The sequence below is a fragment of the Vombatus ursinus genome, unplaced genomic scaffold (assembly GCF_900497805.2).
Source record: "Vombatus ursinus unplaced genomic scaffold, bare-nosed wombat genome assembly UNPS02003292.1, whole genome shotgun sequence".
NCBI classification, from domain to species: domain Eukaryota; kingdom Metazoa; phylum Chordata; class Mammalia; order Diprotodontia; family Vombatidae; genus Vombatus; species Vombatus ursinus.
The window spans coordinates 14,941,109-14,964,940 of NW_020943070.1; the positions used below are offsets into that span (position 1 = coordinate 14,941,109).

The following is a 23,832-nucleotide window of genomic DNA, read 5'->3' on the forward strand; positions in this document are numbered from 1 at the left end:
CCAAACAGCAGAGAACTGACAGTGGTGGCCTAACTTGGGCACTAGGATGGGACCCTCTGCACTGCGCCAAACACATTAAAAGCCCCACCTTCTTTCTAAGATCAACTAAGAATCTGCCTTCCACTGAAACCTTCTCTGACATTGTCTTTTCAAGGTGAGAGTGGTAGCTCCTCTCTTAAAATTTCTCACAGCACTTTACCTGCACCTAGCCATGGATTTCCCTCACCTGCCCTCATAACACAATCCAGACACTGTTGGCTAGAAGGAATCTGAAGAGATCGTATCTTATTTGCTCATTTCTTCTTGCTGCCTATGTTTTGGCAATTTACTGACAATCTCTTTTAGATAAGCTATTCCCTTTACTTTCAGTACTAATTAGTTTATCTTGTAGTTGATGATAAAAAAAAAACTCCATAGGTTTGATTTTTTTTTTTGGATGACATGTTTTACGTTATCTTTTTCTACTCCTATTTCCTTATCACATTTCCCTCTTCATTATGCATTTTGCTTAATAAACCAATGGTCCCCCCACTCCTAAGTCCAGCAAGTCCAAAGTTAATTTCCAAATATAAACTTAAAAATTCACTTAAAAGGCAAACTCTCTTTCCTTATTTACAACCAAGAGGTAACAAACTCTACTTCTCTACCTATCTGGTGAGGTAATAGGGGAGACATGAACTTCCAGGGTTCATTTGTGCAGCCCATCACCTTTGGCCACAGGGTCAACATCCATGCCTCTCAGATTTTTAAGAGTTGGTATCGTACACTACAGATGCTCAAGGTTATGAAGCAGCATGCCCTCATCCTTGGAAACATCTTTATTTTTTTCCTCATTTCTCTCTCTCTTTTTTTTTTTTCTGCTAGGCAATTGGGGTTAAATGACTTGCCCAGAGTCACACAGCCAGTAAGTATTGTGTCTGAGGCCGGATTTGAACTCAGGTCCTCCTGACTCCAGGGTCAGTGCTCTATCCACTTTGCCACCTGGCTGCCCCTCCTTATCTCTATCTCCCATGCTCAGCACAAATCCTGTCACACAGTAAGTGTTTGATGAATACATTTTATAAAAAAGGAAAATTAGGCCCAGGGAGGCAAAGTATAAAGTATAAGGCCCAGAGTATTGAATATTATCAGAAAGGGAGCACCAATAGCCAGTATTTGAGGCCAGGTTCTGACCCCAAATCTTGTATTCATTCTTTCCATTATTTCATCCCATCATTCTCCCATTTGATCAGATTTGTGTTGTTTACATCCATCCATTTTCCTAGCACTGCAGGCTCTCAAAAAACACGTATGCTAAATGAACACCTCGGCTCTCTACGTAGCTCTATGTCAAAGGGATAGTAAACAACGGTAGTAGTTAGTACCAAAATAATCTGTTGCCTTTTTTTTTTTTACTTAAAAGACAAAAAAATACCACTTTGAGCATATCAGAAAGATGTCACAGAAGAACAATATTCCAGCAAATATGCTCCTTCCTCCACTACACTGGAAGAAGCCAGGAAATCAAACAGGTAACAGGGAGGCACCGTGGCCTAATGGGAAGAGCCTCAGAACAAGAGTATAAAGACTGGACTCCTTAGTTCCAAACTCGCCACCTCCCAGCTCTATGACTTTGGACAATCACATAGTTCAGTAAGGCTCCGACGAGTTATCATTTCCACATCTATCCTCAGGATCCAAAAATACTGGTAGGAAACACTCTGAAATAAGTCTATTCTGTTGGCTTCACACTTAGAAAGAACACTGTCTTCTCTTGATGAACTAAAGTAGAGAGTACTCTAAATGTACAGTCATTGCTACACAGAATTTTGCAAAAACAGACCTAAACTAAAATGAGAATTAAAAACTAAAAGGGACTTTTCACATCTGCCTCTCCTAGGGTACTCCTCTAAACAGCACTTCAACTATCTGGCACAATCCTTTGGTTTCTTTGTAAGAGGTTTCCTACCTTTGGCTCAAACATAACAAACCCAAGTAAAAGTAGGAGCTATTAAATATTGGGACAATTTTTAAAAACTTTTCTTGTTTTCAAGTAAAAGATGTCTTTAGAAAGTGCTGAAAGTCCTACTGGTTATACTAACCCACTGAAGATTGATTTTGAGCAACTCTGCATTTCTTTCCAAAATTTTTGGTTAAATAAAAATTTTCTGTTTTGTACTTCAAAGGTGCAAGAAAAATACAATTTAAAAAATGACTTTACCTGGAGAGTTAGTTTCACTATCTGTATCCATTGCGACTTCTTCATAATTGTCATATTGATAGATGCCTCCAGCACTATCAATGGACTGCTTATCTAAGGATCGTCTCAGGTCTGTATCTGAAGACTAAACACACAAGAGAAAGCTTTGCTCAATTTACAACACATTTAAAATGTCCTTGCTTTCTTAAGTAAAATATATATATATGCTAGGTAAAATATACAGATAAAATAAAATACCAACAATAATGAAATGCTACAAATATTTGGGAGGAGGCAGTAAGTAGGAATAGAGAACTATATCAGACATGCATTTCTTCATTAATTTAAAGAGAATCCATTTTAATAAACAAGGATAATGTGGGTTACACTTTAAGTCAGAACATAAACCTAAAACTTAAAAAACTTAGTCTCATTTTACAAATGAGAAAACTGAGACAGAAGATTAAATGACTTGCCCAAGGTCACAAGCATAATTAGCATCAGATAGGATTTGAAGCCAGGTTGACTGACTCTAGAGACAGGGCTCTTAGCAAAATTCTCCAAAGTTCTCTAAAACCACGGATTAATCTGCACATTTCTTTACAATGAGATGAACATTATATGATTCCCTCTTTAACCTCTGTGAGCTCAATCAAAAACTAGTGACTGAATGTATTTATTTCTTCCCTAAAAATACTAAATTTTGAAAAATTAAGCTTAAGCTAATTTTTTGACAATTCTAATTCCTTAGGAATAAAATATATCAGTGAAATTTGAATTGTGTGTGTGTGTAGACAGACACATACACATACACAGATCTATACTTGTTTTAAAAAAACACTTTTGTTGGTTTTAAATTTGAGTTTTTAGTAATGAATGGTTTTTTGTCAATTTCTTATAGGAAATTTATTTTCCTCAAGACACTAGCCAAAATTTAGTAAAACACAAGTTTTTCACTAGTTTTCATTAAATGTGGGTAGGCACTCAGTATATATACATGTGTATATACAAACACTAAGACATAAATCTAGAAGATTACAACTGAAAAGTCAAAACTCTGCAACAGAAACATCCCACATATTCATGCCTTCCAAGGCTGACTTCTGGCTGAACTAAAAAAAAAAAGTAGAACCTCCTTATGTAAATTCTAATCCAACATTAACAACACTTCTTCCTTGTTCTCTCTTCACCCATCCTAATCTTTAGCCCTTCTTGAAAAGGTTTCCTTTCCATCTCTCCATTTCCCTGCTGTCTAACAAATGCAATGTATTGTTAATCTTGCTGGCCTATACCTGCGAATGCAGGACATTAGTAGTAGGCATGTTAAAGGGTTAGTAGCGGTCTTCTGTTCTTGAGAAGGCCTGAAACCCCTCTTTTGCCAAGATTGATCATGCCTTACTTTGCTTCTTGACCTCCTCTTTCCCCCTACTAGCTTCATGAACCGATTGTACTGCTCTTCTTGATTTGAGAGATCTCGGATTTTCCGGATTTCCTCTTCTCTTTTTCTTCTCTCCTCTTCTTCAGCCTGTTTCCTCTGATCCTCCTCTTTCTGTCTTTCTTGTTCTTTCTGCTGTTGTAGTTTCTTCCATGCCTTTGTTTGCTGTTTTCTCAAGGCCTGTTTAGCTTTAATAGAGAAATTTTAAAAATATTTTTGATTGAAAAATATTTTAATAAGTACCCCTATGTACAGAAGTAAATTTTGTTTAGGAGCTTTTCAGACAAAGTTCCAAAAAAACAATAATGGGCTACTAACATTATTTACACTTCAGTGCCCTTTTAAATGCTCAATTTTTTAGAAGGTATAACCATTGTGTAACCTCCTTGTGACCCAGTAAGTCTGTCACAAGGTCTGTAAACTGACATCTGGCAAATTTAATCACATAAGAATCCAGTGAAAAGGTATTTGTGTAAAAGTAAAATCACCTGTAGCGCTAACTTTTTTGGCTGAATGCGTTTTTGTGCTGGTTTTAATTTTTTGCTGAACCGTTTTCGTCTTCGTCAACTTCTCTTTGCTTTCCTTCATCACCTGCTGTTCTTTCTGTTGCCACTTCTTACTGGCTGACTGAAGAGCCAGCAGGCGAAGCTGCAACTCCGACAGCTCCTCTTCGTCTTCTCCAAGTTTCTTTAAAAACAAGAAAGACGCAGTCATAAAATTTCTTTTAACATTTCAAAATGTTACTGCCACTATCCTGTCCCCCCAAGGTCCACACACTCCGCCCCCCAAAAGCTTAACTCTTTCAAGGTATTGAAATTTTTCTAAATCTTCCAACTTATTGGTCTACTTTTAAGCAACATTAAATACAAATTCCAAGAAATCTAATGCTTCAGGATATTTTGTATGTATGATGTAAACTTAATAAAAACATTTAATTCCCATCATTGAAAAACTGGAAAATTAAATTATGTACAATAGAATATTTCACCTTGATTCAGGCTTTTCAAATGAACCTAAGCAAAAAGCAGGAAATCGGAAAAAGAGAAAAAACAGTCAAGAATCCTCAACTAAGGATAAGTCAAAAAAAATACTGAAGAAAATAAGTTGAAATAAAATTTTACTCTGCCTTCCCAGTTGAGCCAAAACATGGTATCAGATAGAAGAAACAGTTAAGAAGTCAAAACACCATTTATTAAGTACCTACTTATGTGCCAGGTACTGAATTAAGTGCTGGGAGCACAAAGAAGGGTAAACAAAAACCAAAAAAAAACCAAAAAAAAACCAAAACCAGTCCTGTCTCCCAAGGTCCTCATAGTCTAATATGTCTAACAGTCTAATCAACTATGTATGTATGAGATATAAATAGTCTAATCAACTATGTATGCATGAGATGTAAACAGGATAAATTGGAGATTTATATCTTCGAAGGAAAGCACTAGCATTAAGAGAGATCGACAAAGAACTCTTGCAAAAAGTAATATTTTAACTGGCACCAGAAGAAAGTCAGGGGGAGATGAGGTTAGAAGAGAGAGAATTCCAGACACAGGGACTGCCAGTGAAGATGCTCAGTCAGTGATCAGAGTACATGTTAAAGAATAGCCAGGAGACCAGTGTCTCATGGAGACGAATAAGGAGTAAAAAGACTGGAGATGTATCTAGAGGATAACAGTAAAGGAGGTAAAGATAAAGAAAAGGTACGAATGCCTCCTAAAAAGACAACCCCCTTAATTCCAAGTCTTTGGCTACTATGCTACCAAAATTATTGTCACTCTTCAAGTGTAGGCAGATCTCAGTGCTACTAAGGGAAATTCGATTTCCCCCATCCTGTCACAGCTGTGACAGGATTGCCCCCTGAAAGACTGATGTGAACTTGTGTCCCAGCTGGCAACTTTGAAGAAAGCAGAAAGGTGAGAAAGTGAGAAATTCACTGTTAACTCCACAAAATCACCTATCCTAGCAAAATATTTAGATTCCACCATCACATTACAAGTCTTAGTAATTCAAATAGAGAAGCAACATGGCATAAGAGTGCTGGTCTCTGACAGAGCTGGGTTCAGTCCAACCTCAACAAATAGGGCCAAAAGACTCTGGGCAAGTCACTTAACTACCTCTTATTGCCCCAGCAGCTTAGACAAAAATTGGAGAGCAAGTGTCAATCTGCATTGTAGGTACTTCCTCAAAAGAAATTCCCTACAAAGAAAAACTCAAACACAGTTTTTTAAAAATGCCAACTTTAAGAACATTTCTCCTACATTTTAAACTTTAGAAGTTAAAAAAAGGAAAAAATATTATAGACCTACATTATATATCCCCAAAAAATTATAGACCTACATTATATATCCCCAAAAACTTATGGACCTAAGCAAAACTGATCAGAAAGCAGTTTTTTTTAATATCTTAATCAATGATTTCATCATTTTGTGAACTACCAACCTGAAAGACAGCACTTTTTTTCAGCAGAACAGTAGAGAATAATACCTAACGTAAGTAATTCACCTGGATTTTAAAACTTGCATAAATCACCCTACATGCAAATACTTACACTTTGCTATCATTAAAAAATTCATTCTTTCTTTTTAGGCCGAAAAACTTGATTTATAGAATGGAAAGCACTGCAACTAACATCAAAGAATTGATTTCAAATTCAGCCCTGCTACTATGTGTGACACGAAATCACTTAACTTCTCTGGGGCTCAGTATCTTTCATCAGTAAAAAGAAAAACTAGACCAGATAATGTCTAACGTCCCTTTCTAGTTCTATGGCCTATGAACTAGAGGAAAACACCCAAACACCATTCTATTATATGTAATAAATTCTTTCCCCAGGTATCCTAAGACATCTTGTCTAAAACGACCAGGAACAAATTTTTTTTCTGGAATCCCAATTTTCTCACAGAAAAACAACTCAAAATGTAGGAAAATGATCTTCCTTACAAAATAATTTTTTTTTTCAAAACACTTCAGGACATATCTTGGATTATTGTCCAGAACTCTGATCCTATCTTATATTTATACTCAGGCTTTGTTCTAAATATAGACAGACCCAACTATGGTTTACATAAAACCTTAGTATGCACTGTAATCAATGGTATTTTCAGTTTATACCTACAATTCTCTCCCCGCCTCCCACTTTTAGGGAATCCAGCCAATATTCCAACCATTACAGTATTTTTCTTCCAAAAATCGTGCAAATTAATTGGCAATGACTTGTTACTATTTTGCACAAGTGAAAAGGAGTTAATACTTTTTTCTATCAAATATAAAGAAAATGGCAAATCTTACATAGTTTTTGGGAGAAACTTTTATAAACTACAGTATACTCTGACTTAGTTAGCACAAGACAACTCTCACTCCACTTGGTCTGCATTTTTTTTATGTTCTGCAAACTGCTGTGGAAGCCTTAAACTCTCCCCTCTGAAAGGGCATGACATTATTTTATTTCATCTGAAGATCAAGTAATTTTCTGTAATTAACCTTTACTGAATTAGCAAAACAAAAGTTCTTTTATACTGAGACCCCAGATATCATATATAAATGCAATGTTTGGCTTGTTCTAGCAAGAGCCTACCGAATTACGCAGAACCCCAAAATAAGTACTCTACTTGGTTTCATCTTTGCACCGAGTTGAGGCATTAGTTAGCCTTCTAAATTAAGAGAGCTTAATGAAAGTGAGTATTTTTTAAAGCTTTTTATATCTGCAAGTATTTTCTTGTTAGGCCTAGTTTACAACTAATGCTAGAATGAGTATCAGAAGAAAAATTTCAACAGCAGTTACAAATATACTCAAAACTCTTTTCTCCCCCAAAGTCATCCTGGGCTTGGAGAATTTTTAAGGTAAAAAAGATTTTTATTATCATATAAGTCCAACCCCTTATTTTATAGATAAAAGAAATACAGGGCCAAAATGGTTTACCTGTTCAAGATCTTACACCTGGCTGAGTGAGGCTCCATAAAGCACATTTACATAGGTTACTAATTCAAGGACTTCAATGGAAATCACTAAAGCTCCAGTTTTTAAAGCGTTATAAGAGATTTCCATAGGGACATAATCTGCACCACAATGTATCACATTATTAATAAATTATAATTAAGCACTAACAAAAAGTCTGAGCAATAAGGTTCTTTCTAAAGCTCATTTATGTTTTCCCTAGAACTACTTACCCTCTAACTAGCAAATCTCAGGCAGGTATTCTCTTAAATTTAAAAGATTAAAAAAAAAAACAAAAAAAAAACAAGGTATCTCCAAACAAAGTCCATTTCAAAGTAAGCAAGCTAAATAACCAGCAAAATGGAGCTAAAGGAAAATAAAATTATGCCTCTCCCAAAGCATTCATGTCACACATTTGTGTGGTGTGCATTGTTAAAGTATGTGATCTGTACTTCTGACCAATTAAAATCAAGTTGTTCAAGTTGACAAGTTGTTGTCAGAGATGATGTCAAGAGAGGATTCCCGTTTAGTCACTTGGGTGGGCTATTTGGCCTCGGAGATGTCTTCCTCCTTGAGATACTCCGAATTCCTCTCTCGGAAAACTCAAAAGAAAAGCAGCCCAATAAATAATGCTTATACATCACTCCAAGCATACGAAGCAAATTCCTTACCTTTTCAGAAAGGAGATCTGAAGTGCTAATCTTTCTTGTTAAACTTTGTTCTTTGTCTTCTAATCCTTTAAAATAAGATAGCAACTTCTGAATGCTTAGTTATACACAACAAAATTACAGAAAAACAATACTATCTATGCCAATATTAAGACTACGGGATTATTAAAGTTAATGCCAATAATAAAAACAAAGGGCCAAATATGTTTTCTTATGCCTTTCTCATCACTTAAAAGGAAGTGCTAGTATGAAAGGTTAAAAAAACTCCTATAATACATACCGTTCAATTTTAAAACTTTAATATTTTGATCCATTATGTTTTATTTTAAGAAAGAAAAAAGAAAGTGCCCTAAAACTACTTCCAGATTTAAAATAAGTACTCCAAAACTACCTTCGGATAATTGGGAAGGGGGGGGGGGGAGGCAGCTTCATTACAACAGTACAAACTTAGAAAATAAAACTATCACCCGGAAAATGTGAGTATTTAATTCACTCACAGACTATACTAAGGTGAAATCTGGAAAAGTCCTCCATTAATCCACAGAGCAGATACAGCATAGGTAGATATACTGCAAATTTTTACAATCTAAATTCATTCACACACGTCCAGATTTTCCAGGATTAGGCCCAGATTTCTGGTAAACTGGTAGAACAGAGAAGCAGATGGTAAAACATTTGTGTTCCAAACATGATTCCACTGCTAATGTGGGCACTGCTCATTAGCAACAAATCCACCAAACTTATTTCAAGTAGAACATGGATTAGTAACCAAATAGCATTAGATTTCAAACCCAGAAAAAGAAAAAACTAAGACATTCTACAGACAAACTTCAGACTATCATTAACTGCTGTAAGTCTTAAAAACCAAGAAGGTGAATTTTAATGTACAATTTAACAAGACTTCAAGAACTAAATATAAAATGTTGGCCATTGCTCCCACATATCTAAGTATTTACTCTACACAATCCCCACTAGCAGACTTCGGGATCTAGATAAAATGGAAAGTGTAGGGGGATTGGGAGACAAGACCTGCTGGCCCTAGTTAGAGAGTACTGGGTAAAACTTAAAACTGGAGGACAAACACATACACAATGATTAAGAGTCTGGCTAAATAAAACATTATAAGTATAAAATGGAATATTGTGGCACTATAAGAAATGACAGAGATAATTCACAGAAAACTTAGGACTTTACGAGAGTAAAATTAGAAAAATTAGGAGAACAATTAACACAATCACTGCAATGACAAAGAAAAAATATCCCTGAAAGAACAGAACTCAGTGCTATCACCAATCGTGACTCTCCAGGACTGCTGAAGTATGTCTCCCACCTCTCATCGTTGAGTTGATACACTATATGTGCAGAACGAGGCAAAGCATCAGTCATGGCCATTGTGCTGCTTTTTCTATGAAGGTGGGGGAGGCAAGGTTGGGAATGGCAGAAATGTTTTTTAAAGGATTAACAAAAGTTTTAACGAAGTTTCTTCATCTGTGAAGATAACATACTGCCTTCACAGGAATGCATTATGGATATTTCACTGAATTTGTGATCTTGTGCACTGCACACTGTACGTACTGTCCAGGAGTGAAGACCACACTCTATCTGGGCCTCTCCTTCACATCCCCTCACACATTCTCCACAGGGGCCCAGGCAATGTGCCTTTCTCTAGATCTCCTGATAGTGCAGATTTTAATAGACAATGCAGGCTATCCGCCAGTCACTCCTCACTCTTTCTAGTCATACCATCACTTTGGTCAGACTCCTTATGCTACTTCTTCTGTTTAATCTTAACTGTTAACATGTTGCCTACTCATGCCCACCATGAGCCCCTCCAAAGCCTGTAAAGCATCCCTCAACTCTGATTCTTCAGAGGGTTCCATAACTCAGAGCCATATGGGATTCAAGAGTACACTGTGAATGTTAAAAAACTGAGTCTTTGTTTCAGCAAAGTTAGCTCCTGAAAGCAATCCAGCCCACTTGGCTCCTCCTACTTACTCAATGTCCGCCAGGAATGTGTGTCCAGGATAAATGTACTAATACTGATCTCTATAGGTTGTTCATCCTACTGTCATAATTTGGGCAATAAGCTCTTGGATTATTCCAGTGTAGATAGACCAAACAACTGATTATGAATCTCGTTTAGGATATTCTGTAGCATTGAAACACTTGATACAATCAGCACAATTTAATCCACAAACAGGAACACCTGGAGAAACTCATCATCTATGAGGAATTCTTCAATTTGTACTCTATGTTGGACATCCTCCATGATAGTATCAAATGCCTTTGGTGAGCACACTTTTTATTTATTTTATGCCTCATCTGATAATACTCAAAAGTATCAAAAAACTCTACGTTGTTATATCTTCAAGGAATCTTACATAATACTGATTTATACATGGAAGAAAGCTTGTTACAAAAGACTTTAAGGCAACTTCTTGCTCTTCCAATTCAAAACGTTCTTCTTACAATCAAGAAATAATAAGCACAGTAGGATCTTATACTCTCTACCCCTTCACTAAATTGTGGCTGTAAAGAGGTGGCTTGCTGCAGCATAGTTTGCAAAAGCCTGTCTATTCCCTTGTCAAACCTTCATTAAGGAAGACGTCAAGGCAAATTTTGTTCTCATAAAATTTGTAAAGATGGGACCATATGGGTAGAGCAGTCATTGGTATTTTCTTGGTAGCTTTTTTTTTTGGCTATTATCTTTTGTCTCCTTTTTCTTGAGAGTTTGGAATCCTCCTTTCAACTGTTTTTAAAATTAATCCCTCAATGGTCCCCAAATTGTGTTGCATAGAATTCCTATCTGTATACTTAGTCAGGTCCTGCTACTCTTCGCATATTTTCTTTACTGTCATTTCTATTTCTTCATATAGCACATTGAGGACTGTGATGAGTCCAAATGCTTGTATATCTTTACATTTTTCATCTGTTCATTTTGCTAAATATATTATAACATCATGAGAGAGGGAACTATATAAAAAACGCATGTTAGAAAAGTACATAATTTTAAAGTACTACTGCTGCTAATTTTTAAGTTTTTTTAAACATTAAAGCAACTGAGGAATAGAAACTGAGGTCAACTGAGGTAATAAAAACCCTTCAAGTTGGTCTTACTCTTAAGTACTGTAATTCAGACCTCAGACCCACAAAAAGGAGACTGGAGGTGGGGGTGGGAAAGAAGGCAAGGAGGGAAAGAGAGAGAGAGAGGAGAGAGGAAGGAGGAGAGGAGGAAGATGGGGGGAGAGAGGGGAGAGGGAATAGAAGGGGTAGAGGGAAAGAGGGAGGAGAGGGAGAATGGGAGAAAGGAGGGGGGAGACAGAATACAGAAATAGTCCTTAGAACATTTTCAACAATTACTCCACAGATTGTGATTGAGTACACCTCATTAGGGAAGACTTAAGAGTAGGAAATGAGAAGTAGGATAACTATAGAGAAAAGGTTAATAAACTACTTCCCCCTCCTTCATTCCTTTGAGGATTTTATTAAAATACAAATACCTTTGAGGAGGCTTGGACCTTAAGTCTTTTAGAAGCTAATCAGTTAACCACCACATAAGGAGCAAAGAGAAGAGAGGAAAAGCCTTTCCTTCACAATGTATCTAGGGTAGACTTCAAGACTACTAAAAATCATCTCTAAAGTGATAGATGACATAAATTGCCATTGCCTGTTGTAAAGCCTGATTACAACCAGTTGCAAACAAAATGGAAACTGTCAAATATTACAATTCAATTATATGCAAAAGCCAGTACTTTGTCCTAAGGTAGTCAGATACAAACACGGACTCTGATAACTGACCTGGGAATCACCAACAACACTGTTAATCTTTTAAGTTCTTAATTAAAAACTATTCTTCTCTGTTTTAAGTTTAGGGGAATAAAACTGAAACAAGTTTCCATTTCCAAGTTTTCCATAAAATCTGTTTTTAAATACTAATGCAAAAATCTATAAATAAAACAAATTAGGACATTAAACTTGACCTAAAAAAGTATTTCTAAAATACAACACTAATAGTTCAGGAATGAATAATTTCAATCCCACTAACACAGACTGTAACACCTTTTATTATTATTTTATTATTATGGCTGAAAAACTGTCACCGGGAAACTAACATGTTGATGAACCCCTTAGGAATTTAGCTAGGCTGATCCTCTAACAACAAACATGCAACACATCATTTGCGTAACATTATGTGAGGTGAATCAAACCTCCTTTCAATTTTCTAAAGTAAAATCACAAAAAAATTACATCAGCGCCACACCATACAAATGAAATATTCAATTCAGTTACCTTGACTGGATTCTGTAGGTTCTGATTTTAGGCAAAGCTGTTTTGTTCCATCTTTAACTTTTTTCAATCTGTTTTTATCTCCTGGTAAAGTCAATTTCTGCCTGAGAGGTTTCAGTTCAAATGCCTGAAAAGTTTTAACCTGTTTTTTCTCCTCAGGAGGTACTTCTTTTACTGGGTCCTTTATAATACTGACATTCTCTGTAATTATTTGGTCCTCAGAATTCAATATTTTAGCATCATCTTGCATATTTTCTTCTTTGTTACTCAAAGCCAGTTTTTCATCCTTATTAATACATTCAAGTTCCAATTGAATTTGCTTATATTTTAAAAGCAAGTCTTCAAAACTTTCTTCCCCACAGTTTTCATTTTTGGATGAGTAACTCTGTTTTCTTGATGGAGACCTTCCAAAACTTTTAGCTGAACAGTCCGTTAAGAAAAATTGGTTCAACAGATTTTTTTTCCCATAATTCTACTTAAGAAAAATACTTAACTTTCAAGGGAATTCTTCATTTTTGCTGGAGTTCTTCAATTATATTTTGCATGAAACAAGAATTCTAAAATTCTTAAAAGGTTTTGTGATCCCTAAAAATATTAATTCAACATACACGAATTAAGTAGCTGTAATATTCCAAGTAATGTGCTAGGCATTGGAGATACCAAGATAAAAAAGACACAGTCCCCACCTTAAAAGAACTATTGGTTGTAAGGCAGCCATAGTACACAAATAAGTATGACACGAGGCAGAATGGGAAAGGAACAAGGCAGAGATCCAGAAACAACGCTGTAAGAAAGTCTGAGGGAGAAAGATCACTTTCAGCTGGGAACAACAGAGAAGGCTTCATGGAAGAAGTGGCAGCCGAGCAGGCCCTTAAAGAAAAGGGGGAAGTGCTTTCAAGGCATAGTATACAACCTGCTTGGAAAGTACAGATGAGATCAATGACCAGATAAAGAAAGTCATCATTTATCAACCCCTACACATCCACCATTTAACAGATGTTTGATGAAACCTCTGTCAAACTACCAGAATCAAAGCTTAATTCAATATTAATAATTGCTATTAGCCAGGTACTAGCCCTAGTATCAATGGCAAGTTAGTCTAGCCTCAGGGAGGTCTATTAGAAGCATACATTAACATGAAAACAGAAAAATGGTTCTTAGGCCCCTCTACAGATCCCCAGCACAACCTGTTAGACTTACAAATAATCAAGAAATAACCTATCTTTCCTGTCTTTACCTCAAAAGTGAGAAATTTAGTAATTTTTTTAAGACACAAACTGAACACTATTTAAAAGTGGGAAGGCAGTAAGCCTTGAATTAGCAGATCTCAAATTATACTACAAGAACAATAATTATCAAAACTATTCAGTACTAGTTAAAAAAACAGAAAGGTTGGTCAGTGGTACACAAGACCCAGAAGAAACATGGTAGCAGTGTTCAATAAAACCAAAAACTCCAACTACTGGAACAAGGATTCACTATTCAGCAAAATCTGCTGAGAAAAATGGAAAACAGTCAGGTAGAAACTAGGTTTGGGACAACTCACACTATGATACCACAATAAGCTCCAAATGGATACGACCTAGCTATTAAAGGTCAAGTCATAAACAACTTACAAGAACAGAGAAAAGAATTCCTTTAGCAACTGTGGATAGGGAAAGGGTTCTTCATTAAACAATGAGATAAAATGAACAAGTTTTACTGCATAAAATTGAAGTTTTTGACAAAATCAATGCAGTTACAATTAGAAGGGAAATGATTAACTAGGGGGAAAAAAGCTTTGAAACAAATTTCTCTGATAAATCTAACATTAGATATAAGAGAATTTATACAAATACATAACACGGCATTCCACAATTGATAAATGGTCAAAAGATATAATTAAGCAATTCTAAAAGAAGACAAGTTATCAACAACCATATTAAAAAATGTTCCAAATCACTAATAAGATAATTGTAAATGACAAATTGTTGGAGGGGCTGTGAAAGGACAGGCATACTAAAGTCTTGTTGAGGAGGGTAAAATGGTGGCACCAGTCTGGAAAGCATTTTAGAAATAAACCCAAAAAGTTACTAAATTGTGCATGCCCTTTCACCCAGCTATACCACCACTAGTCATATATCCTATAAAGAGATCAAAAACTGAGGAAAAGGACCAGGATACATAAAAATATTTATAGCAGCATTTTGTGGTGGTGGTAGTAGCAAAGAACTGAAAACAAAGTGGATTCCCATCAAATGGGGAATGGCTGAACAAATTATGATAAATCTATGTAATGGAACACTATCCACTTAGCTACATATTATAGTTTATATATCAGAAATGACAAAAATGGCTTTAGAGAAACCTGAGAGGACTTGTATGAAATGATGCAGAGGGAAGTGAGAACAAGGATAATTTATACAACTTCAATACTGTGAGGAAAAGAATTATAAAAGACATAAAAATTATGATCAATGCAATGACCAACCTTAACTCCAGAAGACTGATGATGAATCATGCTTCCCATCTCTTGGCAGAGAGGTAGACTAAAAGCGCAAACTGAGACACACATTTTCAAACATGGCCAACTGATCTGTATTTGTGTTGATTTGTTGTGCATGAAAATATGTTATAGCAGAGAGTTTTTATTTTATGGGGGAAAAAGGTCATATAAGTTATGAGGAGAAACCAGGAATAAGTAATCATAGTGTAATAAGTAATCACTAACAAAAGAAAAAGAGCATCAATGAATCATTTAAAATATACCCAGAAAAAAAAAAAAGCAGAAGGAAGTTCAGAAGGGGCTATAAAAAAAGGCAATACTGGAACTATCAAGTTAAATTTACTATGTAAATCAAGGTTCATGGTGCCATACAAAATCCTCTTTTTTGTATGAGGAAATGTTCATGTGTGTCAACTTCATAGTAATGTTATCAAATTTTTAAGACTTACTTGTTCATCTTAAACATTGCTTATGTTTAGATTTAGAATCTATTCAAACAACAGATTTAGAACCAACACAACCAGCAATGAAAAAAACAAAAAAAGAAGTATTTTTAAAGGTCATTTTCAAAAAATGATAGGACCACAAAGAGTACTCGTTTTTCATTTTGAAATTTTTCTCCCCATAAAAAATCCTTAAAGTCAAAGTAATTTTCAATACTTTATAATTGTGTTAACCATCAACTTGACTCCTGCTTTTAAATGGGACAGATAAAGTGTCAAATATGTCTTAAGAAATTTTCCTGAAATGTTATTTTGTTTACAAATCATTTATTGGTTCAGTTGTGACTTTAAACTAAGCTTCAGTTTCCTTTTATGTAAAAGAATGGCAATGTTTTATGATATATATTACATATATCATACATATATATTTCATATATGTTATATATCATCAGCTACTTAGTCACTGTTCCAGAACCAATCAAAGAAAACAAATAAGCCCAATAAACCAAACAAGACTGAAGGAAAATAAAAGAAAAAGGGGAGGGGAGGGAAGGGAAGAACAGGCCTTACCCCAATTAAGAAAATGCTGAAAAAAGTAACGGGCTAATGCTAAGCCTATGGAAGACTGTCTTCCTCTACAGCAACCAAATTAAATACTCAAACATTTGGTTAGTAAGTGAATAAACTTTCTAAAGCCACCTCCCTATGTAACCAACAAATCCTCAATCTGAGCATCTCGAAATTTGTAGTTCAAACAAGAAATAAGCAAGGTGGTGTTCCAACAACTCAAAAGGTCATTATCAGTTCCCAATTTGCACTGGAATTGTTTCACACTGATCCAGTGCCTTCATCAAAGTCAATCCTTGCCTGGTTTCATAATCTCTGGCAGCCACAGGTCATTTTTTTTTTTAAAAAAAGCAAATACAAGAAGTATAAAAAGATCACTTTTTATGTAAAGCAAAGCAGTAGAATTAGATTGTAGCTTTAGCGCTGGATGAGACCTTAGTAAGAGTCCAACCCCCTGGGGGCAGCCAGGTGGCAGAGTGGATAGAGCACTGGCCCTGAAGTCAGGAGGACTTGAGTTCAAATCTGACCTCATACTAAACACTTGACACTTAATAGCTGTGTGACCCTGGGCAAGTCACTTAACCCCAACTGCCTTAAAAAAAAAAGAGTCCACCCCCCTTCATTTTTACAGATGAGGAAACTGAGGCACATTAAGCAGTTAAGTGTCTTGCCTAGGTTCACACTGCTGGTACTAACAATACACACACAGAAAGAAGAAAAATTCAAAAGTATCAAAGTTTGGAAGGGGACGTGAACTTTTTTTTTATTTCTTGGCTTCTACTTTTTCAAAAGCTAAGCATTTAGTTAATTGTTTTTGTCTTTTGTAAGTCTGCTTAATATTTTTTGAAAAGTTTTTTGGGTATTTTGAAATAATTTTTTTTTGAAAGAAGCATCTATCTACTTTAAGTAAGACTTGAAAACAAGTTTTACTAAAAGAAATGCTGTCAAGTCAATTAGCATTTATCAAACATCTACTATGTGCCTGGCACTGGGCTAAGAGCCGGGGACACAAAGACAGGCAAAAAAGACAGTCCCTGCTCTCAAGGAGCTCAGTCTGATGGGAGAGACAACATCCAAACAACTATGTATAGACAACTGAGGTATCTCAAAGAAAAGGCAGTAGTAGGATTAAGGAGATCTGGGAAAAGTTTCTGGAAGAAGACAGGACTTGAAGCTGAGACCTAAAGGAAGTTAGAGAAACCTCAAGGCAGAGATGAGGAGGGGAGGCATTCCAGGCATGGGAGACATCTGAAAAAATACTCAGAGAAGGGAGATGAAGGGTCACATACAAGGTCCAACAAGGAGATACAGTGTAAGAGTTCTGTAATTTCATCCAATTAGTATCCAAGACTCCTCACGTCATTCTTAATCCCTGTGTGACACCAAAACTCAAGTTAACTTCACTAGGCCTCATTTCAAAGATTAGACTCAATCTGATGTCCCTCTCAGCCCTAAATCAGAGGACCAGAAGACGAGTAAAATGAAGCTTCTGTACTTTGTGTTTTGTACTTTTTGTACACCGTGAAAGCAGTGTAAATATCCACTTTACTTTGTATCTTTGGAAGTGAACCATAAACACTACTGCAATCTTTTTTCACACAATCTTTGGAGAACGAAAAGGCCTTTAATGTATTTAAATGAAACAAATTAATTAAAGCAATGATAACATCTAAATATAATACTAATACCTCTAATATAATACTAAGGATGTTCAAGAATTTGTTGGTTTGGATATTCCCTTCACCAACAGAAGACTTTAACTCTTTTGAAACTAGTCTAAGATTGCCATGTCCAAAAACTCTATCATCTTGCAGCCACCCTGGCAATGTAGCTCTCCAGAAATGGCTACGATGGCCCCCCCCCCCCCCCCACTGAGGACAAACTTATAGTTCTGGCAACCTGAAACCTATGCCTTTTTATAGGACCTGCCAGTGCTTCTCTTCCACTTACAGACTTAAGAACCTTGGGTCAACTCCAAGCCACCAGGCGGACTTTGGGAGAGTAGGAATATGATGGACTAATGTAAATGGTTTACTATTCCAAATTTTATTTGCTTATTTCACAAAGGTGATTAGGAACTCTGTTCCTTTTCAAACTCACATACAAATCCCATTTCTAAGACAGGTTAGCAATACTTCACCGGTAGATGAATACAGAAGAAAAACAAACTATAGGTACAGCATCTATGAAAAGAAAAGCAACACAGCAAAGCGACAGCTGTAGAAACTGTTCTGTTTTTTAAATATATAATTACCAGTTGATGAACCTCAGCTCCCATACTTTATTTTCTTAAAATATAGGGAAAGAATCTTACCCATTCCGAGTAATTTCTAGTATTAAAGCAATATCCTTCTTTCAATGTTTTCCTCATATTGGGTGTATTAACTACACAATAACTGAAAAAGTGGGCAAGAGGGGTAGAGAATACATATTTTTTAATATAAAAAGTTAATTTTCATTTCCCTAACCCCTTGAAATGACAAAGTACCATATTTTCAATAAAGTCTCTGGGGAAAGATGGGAGAGAGGTGTAGTCCTATATACATGTTAAGTGAATACTCTTCAGTTTTTGAGGAATATCTCTATCATGTCAATTCTATCACTGTTATTCCTACCCACACATGTAGAAAGTGACCTCATATCTTGTACAGGCAGTTTCTGCTTCTGGAAGCTGCTCATTAAAATAAAGCTATCCTCCCAGGTCAATGAATTAACTCCAGTGACGAGCAACATGCTTATCATTTACCAAACTAACATTAAGGTCTCCACTTATTCCACATTATCGGTGGTTCTGAGAAAGTTGGGTTTTTTGGGGAGAGTTGCATATGGGGTTTTTTTAGGCTGTTTGTTTGCACTGTAAAGCAAGCACCCTTGAATTCAAAATGTTATCTGCAATTAAATAGTTTCTTCTATGTAACCAATGCCATTTTTCAATATCTTAGAACATGGGACATTTTTTTCCCTCTTTATCTCAAAGTTGTTTGAGTTAAGATAATAGGGAAATACTTCTAGCATCAAATACAACCTAGAGGCAGATTTGGAATGTCCTAGGTTTGAGTCCTCTGTCACTTAATACCTGTATAACCTTAACTTTCTGAGCCTCAGTTTCTTTAAAACATAAAATAAGGAGGCTGAAGTAGATGATTTCCAAGGCCCCTTCAAGGCTCTAAATCTGTGATCCTATGATCCCAAGTCATAAAAATCATCAAGATTAAGAAATTAGCCAGAGGTAGTGAAACCTCAGAAACATTCGTAACAGGACTGTCCAGAAAACCACGCATTTTTTGCTTGCTTGTTAGCTAATTCATAAAGCAGTGCCACTCAAAGTTTTGGGTCCAAATTTTTCAATGTATCTTTTTTATACCATTACTTGTAAAAGGCTCATAAGCTTCTGTAAGATGAACACAAAAAATAAACATCACTGGGATAAGATTATAGCTCTTCTCCACCTCCTTCCTTTCTGAACACAATGAAACACCAATGACTTTGCAGTCACATTGGGTAAAACTGAAGTGAGGATTAATTTTCCTTCCAAACTTTTTTTTCCCCCTGTACAGAAGCCAAAGTCTCTGAATGTGTCACAATTTTGCAAATTAATGTTTCCCTATAACAGGACCTCTGGAGGTCTCTCCTAATTATATCATTCTATGAAATCCACTTGAAGTAAAGTAACATTACAGAAGCCTTCAGAGTCTCACCAAAAAAAAAAAAAAAGGTAAATGTTACATACCCACAAATGAATCACTTCACTATGGGATTCATGCCAAGCAAGATAGTTAAAACGAAAGTGCTTAGAAAGCTATGCCTATGTAGTTACCACAAAATAAGCTAGTCCATAAGGCTCGGTAAAAGTTTTAGGTTTTATGTTTTATTTTAAAGAGTAATGTACTTGGGGCAGCCAGGTGGTGCAGTGGATAGAGCACTGGCCCGAAGTCAGGAGGACCTGATTTCAAATCCAGTCTCAGACCAATCACTCGACAATTACTAGCTATGTGGCCCTGGGCAAGTCACTTAACCCCAATTGCCTAAAAAGGAAAAAAAAAGAGTAATGGACTTGGCAAAGGATATGAACAGGCAAGTTTTCAGAGGAAGAAGTTAAAGCTATCTATAATCATATGAAAAAATGTTCTAAATCACTATCAATTAGAGAAATGCAAATTACAGTAACTCTGAGGTACTACCTCACATGCATCAGATTGGCTAATATGACAGAAAAGGAAAATGATAATGTTGGAGAAGATGTGGAAAATTGGAACACTAATTCATTGCTGATGGAGCTGTGAACTGATCCAACCATTCTGGGGAGCAATTTGGAACTATGCCCAAAGGGCAACCAAACTGTGCATACCCTTTGATTCACGACTAGGTCTGTATCCCAAAGACCTCATAAAAAAGGGAAAAGGACCTACTCGTACGAAAGTATTTATAGCAGCTCTTTTCATGGTGGCAAAGAATTGGAAATTGAGAGCAGGCTCATCAATTGGGGAAATGACAGAACAAGCTCTGGTATATGAACACAATAGAATACTACTGTTCTATAAGAAATGGTAAGCAGGCAGATTTCAGAACTGATGCTGAGTGAAGTAAGCAGAACCAGGAGAACGTTATACACAGCAACAGCAACACTGTGCTACGACCAGCTAGGACAGACTTAGTCTCCTCAACAATACAACGATCCAAGACAATTCCAAAAGACTTGTGATGAAAAACGCTAGCCACATCCAAAGAAAGAACTATGGAATCTGAATGCAGATCTAAGTATGCTATTTTCACTTTAATTTTTCTTTCTTATGGTTTTTCCCTTTTGCTCTGATTCTTCTCTTACAACATGACTAATGTGGAAATACATTTAACATGATTGTACATGTATAGCCTATATCACATTGTTTGCTGTCTTGGGGAGGTACAAGGGGAGTGAGAAAAATTTGGAACTCAAAATTTTACAAAAATGAATGTTGAAAACTATTTTTGCATGTAATTGGAAAAAAATAAAATACCATTAAAAAAAAGAGTAATGGACTTGGGCTGTGGTCTAATTTCTAATTGAAAAAATTATTAGTCTGCTACTTTCTGTATAGCTTCAAAACCAAAGGTTCTTAACCTGGGGCTGATTTTTTTAAAAAATATTTTGTTAACTATTTCAAATAAATGGTTTCCTTTACAATCACATGTATTTTATTTTACATACTTAAAAACATTATTCCGAGAAAGAGTCCAGGGGCTTCACCAGAGCCCCAAGAGAGTCCATCACACAATAAAAGTCAAGAACCCCTCTGAGGGATTTGAACAAAGAGGCAAATTTAGATTCAACTTAAAGAAAAAGTTCCAAGCAATGAGTTGACTCAAGATGGAACAGACTACCTATGGAGACGTGGCTTTCAAACAAAGGCCATTTTCTTTAGAAAGGATTCTTATTTGTTTCTATTATCCTGTATAGCTTGGTCGAAACACACTTGTTTACTGGATGTCTCCACCTCTCCCGCTCATCCCTGATTGTAAACTCCTAGAGGGCAAGGATTTTGTACTCCCAGCACTTAACAGAGTGCCTAGCACATAGGAGGACCTAAATAAATGTTTCCTGACTTAGAATATACAGGACACCTTAGGCCCCTGGCAACTCTGATAATATATGATACTCTGAGCTTTAATCTCTCATCTCTATTATAGCCCCAATCCTTTCCAAAACTCCAAAACTCCTCCCAGTTCTGAATCTGAGGATTCTGTTTCAAAAGGATGAACACTAATTCTTAACGCCAGATTACTCACTCTACAACCCCACACAGGTTGGTACCTGAAGACAGTGATTTTTTAAAGAAATAAAAATAAAAAAATCAAGTTTTCCATCCCAATCCCTCCCAAGACCTCAATCAGTAGCCAAACTTACTAAAACGTGTGTCTCGTTCATACTTACCCAGATCTGAAGATCCTTCTAACAAACAGCAAACACCAAGGGGAAAAAAATGGAAGAGGCTAGGAAAATCAAAGGGTCACAATTCTGAATAAGAGGGTTCCCTGTAGCTCTTTGTGGAGCATTTTTCTCCCTTCACTTTTAAAGACATCAAGAAAAGATAGCATTAAATAAAATTACAACTTGAGTTGGGCAAATGAACGGAGTAATGGGAAATTTTACAATTAAAAGGAGTTCAAAGCGATTACCTGGTGCAAGATTCTATTTACTTACATGTGTGTATTGTACTCCTCCAAATATAAGTTTCTCCAAGGCACTGACGGACTTGAGTGGTTTGGAGTTTTGGGGTTTTTTATGGTGGGTGGGGGGGTTTTTTGTTTGATCTTTTTATCCCAGCGCCCAGCACTGCCTGTGGGCGCTTCTCGTTTGTGGAATGAATTGTGAAAGTAGACAAGTCAATGAATATCCCACAACAATAAAAGACGGCATAGCTTATTACGGGGCTGCTCCTGGGCATTACTTTTCCCAAACCCAGACTTTGGGGACGGGGGAGCGGGAAGGGTTGCGAAACGGGGACGAGGGGATCCCCGAGAATCGGGGCCGGGTCCCCAGCCCCGACCACCCCCACGGAAAGGATACAGCTCTTGCGAGGAGAAGGCTCCCTCCAGCTCTGGCCGCCGCTGCCGAAGCCCGATCCCCCTCCTCCCGCCGGGGGCCTGCCGCCCGCCGGCTTGCCGCCCCGGTCGCTGCTGCTGCCTCGCCCGCGGCCCCAGCGGCCCCCGCCGCGGTAGGGCCGGCCTCGAAAGCGGAAGCGGTCCAAGGCGATGTGGCTGCGCTCCCAGAAGGACTGCCGAGGGCTGCCCTCCGACAGCGAGGAGGACGACGCCATCCGCATGGGGGGCGGGTGCGAGCGGAACGGCTCCTTGGGCCGGTAGCCGCCGCTGGGCCCGCGGAGGGGGCCACGCTCCGACGGGTGCCGCGAGCGGGACGAGAAACTCCTCGGCGGCTGCTGCGACGAGGCCGACGACGACGACGACGAGCCGCCGCCTCCGCCGCCCCCGCCTCCGCTGCCGCCGCCGCCCGAGCCGGAGCCACCGCCCCGGGGCGGGTGCGGAGGCCTCCGCCGCGGGTACGGCAACCCGCCACCGCCGCCGCCGCCGCTACTGCTGCTGCTGCTCCTGCTCCTGCTCTTGCTGCGGGCCTGGCTGTTGTCATCGTCGCTGATCTCCCCGTCTTCCAGCTCCCCTTCCTCCTTAGGCGAGAGGCCGCTGGAGGCCGGGGCCGCGGCGTCCGGGGCCGCCATCCACGGAGCAGCCTGGACTCACGCCGCACCCCCACCGTCGGGGCAGCCGCCACCCAAAAAGATACAACTCACCTGCTTCTCTTTTTTTTCTTTCTGTCTTTCTTTCTTTCCTTCCTTCTCTCCTTCCTTCCTCACTCACCGGGCCGGCCGGGCCTCACCCCTACCCCGAGGCGGACGCTTTTTACACCGAAGGAGCGCCGTCCTCCAACTTCCCCCACCCCCGCCGCCACCGCCGGCCACCCAGCTCCCTCTGTGCCCCTTTCGAGATAGATTCCCGGATCTTCCGCCAGGGCCTCGCGAGAAAAGGCAGGCGAGGAAGGAGGCTGGAAGAAGGCAAACCGGAAGTGCCTTCCCGAGGCCGAGGCGGCACGCGGCTACCGATGGCTCACGCGGTGATCCATCGTGGCGCGCGGTGCGTGATGGGAGGTGTAGTTTTTCTTCCTCTCCTTGCCCCTTCCCGTTATTCGCCCTTTTCCCGACACGCTCACAAACCCCCTGCAGACCCTGGATCGGTTCTCATTGAGCGGGTCCTTGGAGGGGGATTCTCTGCCCCCTTTGGGTGACTTTGGATGCTTCTCTTTCTCCCCGAGGAAAAGAAAGGGGGTGAGGGAAAGGAAGGGCAGCGGAGG

General features: G+C 38.1%; 1 protein-coding gene across 1 annotated transcript in view; it reads right to left on the reverse strand.

Moving 5' to 3' along the window:
* Nucleotides 1-23,203, reverse strand: part of ZFC3H1 (zinc finger C3H1-type containing) — a 65,403-nt gene extending 42,200 nt beyond the window's left edge. The window contains exons 1-6 of the mRNA XM_027872258.1: nucleotides 22,540-23,203; nucleotides 12,501-12,917; nucleotides 8,214-8,278; nucleotides 4,103-4,301; nucleotides 3,579-3,802; nucleotides 2,201-2,324 (exon numbers count right to left, since the gene is read on the reverse strand). Of these exons, the coding sequence (XP_027728059.1) occupies nucleotides 2,201-2,324; nucleotides 3,579-3,802; nucleotides 4,103-4,301; nucleotides 8,214-8,278; nucleotides 12,501-12,917; nucleotides 22,540-23,203 (1,693 nt within the window). The remainder of the gene's footprint in view (nucleotides 1-2,200; nucleotides 2,325-3,578; nucleotides 3,803-4,102; nucleotides 4,302-8,213; nucleotides 8,279-12,500; nucleotides 12,918-22,539) is intronic.
* Between the last annotated feature and the right edge of the window lie 629 nt (nucleotides 23,204-23,832).